Genomic DNA, 6,063 nt, shown 5'->3' on the forward strand with positions numbered 1-6,063 from the left:
TGAACGGTCTACCCCGTTTTCTTTTCTTGTGTCCGGTATACCAATCCATAACTAATTTTGACCATTTTTCCCTCCCTCTAATTGTGTGACCTGACCACTTCCATTTTAATTTCCGTATTGTTTTTACCACATCTGTTGTTCTCGTTTCTGTTGTTCTTGTGTAAGTATTCGTCTTAAAAGTGAGTTGAATTACAAGAAATATACATCTCTTACTTCTTCAATATGCCATTGAGAATGGGAGCTAAGATATCATATCCCCTGTGGCCATAATTATACTCGCTCAACCACCCTTCAAATGGAAGCACAAAAACTGAAGTTGAACCAACTCGCCTCGACGCCTCTTGGGGATAATTATGGTATTATCCTGAATACATACAAAACAGATAATATAAAAAGGTCTGTATTCCTTCCAACAATTTTATTTGTGGGTATGAAAAAGTTTTCATAATATGGCAGGAGTGTAATACTTTTGAGACATTTATATTTGTTTTCATTTTGTATCCTAAGCCTATATTACCCAATACTCTTTCACGTTTCAAATAACCTCTAACTCATTATTTATTTAAACTTCATATTTAACTCAACTGCCCGGCTATAATTAATCTTTTTTCAGTTTGTCAGGCCACATATCCTCAGGTCCTAAATTCAAAACTTGGGTAGGCATAATATATTATTGAATTTTTCCGACGATAATTTCTCAATAGCAATCTGGAATTTTGTCCTATAACCCCTCTGAAATATTTGCTAGACTACCCTGGAAATAACTAAACTGCCCAAAAGAACCTTGAATAAACATCCAAATAACTAACATAACTCTTCAAATCGGAACACAACAATACTGAGTATTGGTGGTTGGGCCAATGTAACTACAGTCCCAAAAGACATAGCATCTTAGTTCCCAAGGTTGGTGGCGCTGTAAGGTAAGATTAATATATCCTACAGACCATTGTCTATGGGCGATGGTGACCACTTACTATCAGGTGGCCTATTTGCAAATTCGCCAACCTATATCATAAAATAGTCAAAATATGCGTTCATTTCATTTTCAAGGTCGACATCGACCCCAGCTGATGTCCGTACTTTTTTACAGCAGCAACAAAAACCTCTACCTTCTTCATCGCCTTCTAAATTCATAAAATAACCTCAAAAGGGCTACGACTATGGGTAAAGTTAATTACTTTAATTTTTACTACTTAAGGGCCTCAATACTCAGTATTGAAACTGTGAGCTTTAAATGGGAGAGATACATGAATACAATACATCAACAACAGCCTGTAAATTCCCACTGCTGGCCTAAAGGCCTCCTCTCCCTTTGAGGAGAAGGTTTGGAACATATTGCACCACGCTGTTCCAATGCGGGTTTGTGGAATACACATGTGGTTGAATTTCTATGAAATTTGTCACATGCAGGTTTCCTCACGATGTTTTCCTTCAACGCTGAGCACGAGATGAATTATAAAGACAAATTAAGCACATGAATCGGCGGTGCTTGCCTGGGTTTGAAACCGCAATCATCAGTTAAGATGCACGCGTTCTAACCACTGGGCCATCTCGACTCTCATGAATACTACTTTTTATAAATTTTACCCGTAAGAAGTCGGGCGGACAGTTAGTAAGCAATATTTTTATTTGTCAAATGCATATTGGGTCAAAATTATTGTTTGTTTCCAGCTACGCTCGGCGTCCAATTAAAATTTGTCAAGTGACAAATTAATGGCCGACATGACATCGCACTCACGGCCTCGGCTATTATGTGCGAAGTCAATGTATCTCATTCGTGAAATATTGCAATCCAATGTACGGTGACACGCTATTTTGATGTGCGCATACTCTAAATATTGTTTATCTACCTATTATTCGTATTATGTGTCGCATAGAACTTTCTGACATTAAACGGTTGTGTTCTGCGGTGAGTTTTAATTTATCTATCTATCTGTCTAACTATCTATCTATGTATATAAAGTAATATGTCCTGACTCATTGATTCATCATCGGCGAGCGTAAATTCTTAAAGTTAGGGCCATAAATTTGAGTGAGTAGAATCGTTTTATTGAGTACACTCCCACAAAGGAAGGAATTTTGGAAATTCTACTCCCTAGGGGGGTAAAAAGAGATTGAAAGTTTGTATGGAAGTCCGTCATTTTTTTAATTAGAAATATGAAATTTTGTTTTTGGGATTCTGATTAAAATTAGTAGATATGAATTTTATCAATTCTAGATATTGACCCCGAAATATACACTAATGGAGCGTACGTAAGATGTTTTAAATTATTAACAATTAAGTACGAAGAACACGAACAAAGCCGCGAGCAAAGGTTAGTTATAGAACGACTAGCAAATGGGTCACAAAATTGTAAGCGCATTAAATATATAAATCAGCGCTGTAAGAATGTCATAAATTCCTTATATCACCAATGCGTCATAAAATTTGGCAATTAAGTAGTTATATTATGCCTCAAAATATTCATTATTTTTACTGGAACACAAAATTACTAATTATTGCTATTTAGCGGTAGAATTATGATGAGCTGTAAGTTACTCAGGCACAAAGTCCTACCAAATAGTTTCGAGATTTTCAAACAGAATGGCTCTGTTTATCTTATTTAGAAACCAGTCATGTCTTGCGGTTTAGCTGAATCAAAATGAGATAATTTCATCCTATAATGTGTATAACAATTTGTTATATCGGTGTAGCCTAGCCTTTAGAAAGTAGTTTGGTCGTAGCCTATAGTTACCCTTAATTTTTTTTTAAATAAATCGAACGCATGAATAGTAATTTCGAAAGAGTAGTTCTTAAGATTAGGGAGTTCAGCCATATAAATAGTCCACCTTTGTGGCGTATACATGTCACCGTAGGATTATAAAATTCGTTAGATTATAATCTGACGAGAGATTGTAATCTGTCGAAATATGATTGCAATTTAATTTTATATCTATATTGTTTCGACAGTTTACAATCAGACGAGTCAGATTGTAATCCAACGAATTTTGTAATCTTACGGTGACATGTAAATAAACCTGTATACAGATTAAATTTAGTTCAATAAAAAACAAGTATCATTCAATTTATTTCAACCATCATATTGTTTGATCTTTAATAAAATAAAGTACGTAAGTTTTGAAAAGCAAATAAAATCTTAGAATTTAATATTCGAAATCGATGGCGCCCTCATTGCCGATTCGAGATCTAAAGGAGCGTTCAAGTAAATCTCATTTACGTCTACACTCCAACCCACTTCGTTATCTTGAACGCATAAGCCTTTTCGTGGAAATAGCTTGGTATTTTTAAAATCAACGATAAACGTTTATTGGTCTGACAAGTGATTTATTGTCAAATGAACGACGAACATTTTGAGTATGATGTCTATTTGTTAATATTATACTTGTAAATGCAGATGTATGTACTCTTAAAACGGTTTCTGATATAATTTGGTATTGTAATCAATGCCTTTTTTATTTGACTAGAGTTCTTTCAGAAGTTAAAATGGGACTATAATTAATGAAAACATATTACGAATTTGTATCTTTTGAACATTTATTTTCTGCTCTCATTTCAAAATTCGAATTTAAATTGAGTAACTTTAGTCAATTGTTTTTTTTTTCTATACACTTTATACTTATAAATAGATTATCGTTAAGTAAAAAAAAGATTAGCGTAATTATTATTTAATTAATAATCGCAAATAGTAGAGTATTGACTACTGGTTAGAATTAAATTATTATTAACGAGCGTTATGTTTTAGACATATTTGAATATAATGAAATAACGCGTTTGATTTGATAAACGTTTGAATTAATTAGGTCATGTTGGGAATTTCAAAATACATTAATGAATGTGCTTTATACATAATATGTAAAATAGAATTATATTTATGAGGTAATGATTGATGTATTTTAGCAGTAAAGTCTATATTTTATATATATGTTTATATAAAATATAGACTTTACTGCTAAAATAACAAATAGCAGTCAGGTTCCACTGCGATTATATATGTATACATGTATATTTTATACGACTTGTAGTGCCTAAATATATTAAATATATATGAAATCAAGATAGGTTTCTATTGTTGCTAGAAATATTGTTATGTAATATTTGTTAGGGGCACAATTAAATGTGAGAAAGTTTAGTAAAATTTTAACATAAGGTCAAAGACCTTTTGTCTTTGGAGAGTATGAAAAACTCAGGAAAATTCATGAATAATTTTAGAAGTGTCATGATCATGACATACATAGAAAAGAAAGCCGCTTACCGCTGTCTGTTCCTATGTATGCTTATATCTTTAACACTACACAACGGATTTGGATACAGTTTTTTTTTTATAATAGATATAGTGATTCGAGAGGAAGGTTCTTGTATATAATACATGGACAATATAGTAAAGAAACACTGATAATTTTAGAAATTTCTCATGTGATGGGATGTTGTATATTTAGCATCAGTATTGCACCCGTGCGAAGCCGGGGCGCTAGTAATATAAAGGGACGATATAGTAATGTCACATATATATAAGATTTGATACAAATATGACGTCACAAATAAAAGAATGACGCATGCAGTTCTCAGTGGCGTCCATAAGAAGATCATATTTCTATAGTTTAACCTTTTCGATGCAATTAACGAAAGAACTACGTATATAAGGACTAATGAATGGAATGTATCATTCAATTAGCGAATCGTTCGGTTATTTCATTTCATTCATTCAAGTAAAGTTCAATCGAATACGAAGTCAATGTATAAAATACTTTTTTTATAATAAAGTCAATTAACTATTTTTATACAATTAAATAATTGTTGTCTAAATGTTGTTTTAATTGAGTAGTTTATTTTAAAATATATTACATAATAGTTTTCTTAATTATTAGTCATATATAAAATTTAGAGAGAACAAAGAAAATATTTATTATAATAGTTATATTGAATTGTCGACACTATTTTTATTTGAAATAAATTTACTTAATATTAGTATGGGATTACCGTTATCATTAAAACTCATTGTCAATTCCTTGAAAAGTATAATTTACTTTCTTGAACAAAGAAGATAATTTGGGGCAAGGGGAAAGATTCTTACAATAAAATAATACTTCCGTATAGAAAAACCTCATTAACGATAAAACCTTATCGAATGAAGATATAATCGAATAATTTATTTGAATATCGAATACGATTTTTTTTTAAATATTTATATGGAAGAAGGAAGCAACAAGGTTTAAACAGATGACGATGTATTGTAACTTAAAATAATATTGATAATAAAATATTTTATAATTATTTAATATCACATAGCTCTGAAAATATAATTTGTAATGTATTATTAATTTTTATTTAATTAAAATAAAATAAATAATTCCATATTGATTATTAAATTATTGTTTATTATCCTTTGCAAATTAATAGAAAAAAAAATTGAAAAAAAAAGTTCCTATACTCACCGAAGGCTGCATGGCTGGCGACCGGCCAGCTGTTTTCAACTTTAGTTCGCTATTTATACGCCTCGGTTATCGATTTTGCCCGGAACAGTTACGTAACTTACACACGCCACGGGAAAAGGTTTGGCGCCTCTGACGCTACCGGCTTTCATAAGATCTTGCACATTTCGATATTGTAAAGCCTCTTTATGTATTACATACAAAATCAAATATATAATAAATAGATGTTATATAAGATGAGTGAGCGAAATTGATACTACAGTCTAAATGGAAGGCAGGAATTGACTATGAAATAATTTTGTACACAATTGACGGGTATCACTGAAATAGCTTCGACATTGAATACACCCCAAACACGACCGTGCTCAGTGGCGCCACCGAGACGACTGACCGTGGAAAACGGGCGACTGCGCGGCTTTCCTCGCATACATAGAAAGAACGCGAACGATTTATTGCAATTTGTGTTCTTTATTCAAGTGATAAAGTATAAATTTAATTGACATTACATTCAGCGCAATGAGTAGGTTGTGGGCAGTCGTAGTGTGCTGTATTAGAACGTGATAAGGTCGTTAATTGTTAAAACGGTGTTTTTTATAACTTTGTCGTATTGCGATGCCATCGTTGTCCCAGAAT

At 32.2% G+C, this 6,063-nt stretch overlaps 1 protein-coding gene across 1 annotated transcript in view; it reads right to left on the minus strand.

Annotated features, from left to right (window-relative positions):
* The window catches only part of LOC124539613 (probable sodium/potassium/calcium exchanger CG1090), a 54,637-nt gene extending 48,838 nt beyond the window's left edge, over nucleotides 1-5,799 (minus strand). The window contains exon 1 of the mRNA XM_047116908.1: nucleotides 5,434-5,799. Coding sequence (XP_046972864.1) covers nucleotides 5,434-5,445 — 12 coding nt within the window. The 5' untranslated portion in view covers nucleotides 5,446-5,799. The remainder of the gene's footprint in view (nucleotides 1-5,433) is intronic.
* Between the last annotated feature and the right edge of the window lie 264 nt (nucleotides 5,800-6,063).

This window comes from Vanessa cardui, chromosome 23, assembly GCF_905220365.1.
Source record: "Vanessa cardui chromosome 23, ilVanCard2.1, whole genome shotgun sequence".
NCBI classification, from domain to species: Eukaryota; Metazoa; Arthropoda; class Insecta; order Lepidoptera; family Nymphalidae; genus Vanessa; species Vanessa cardui.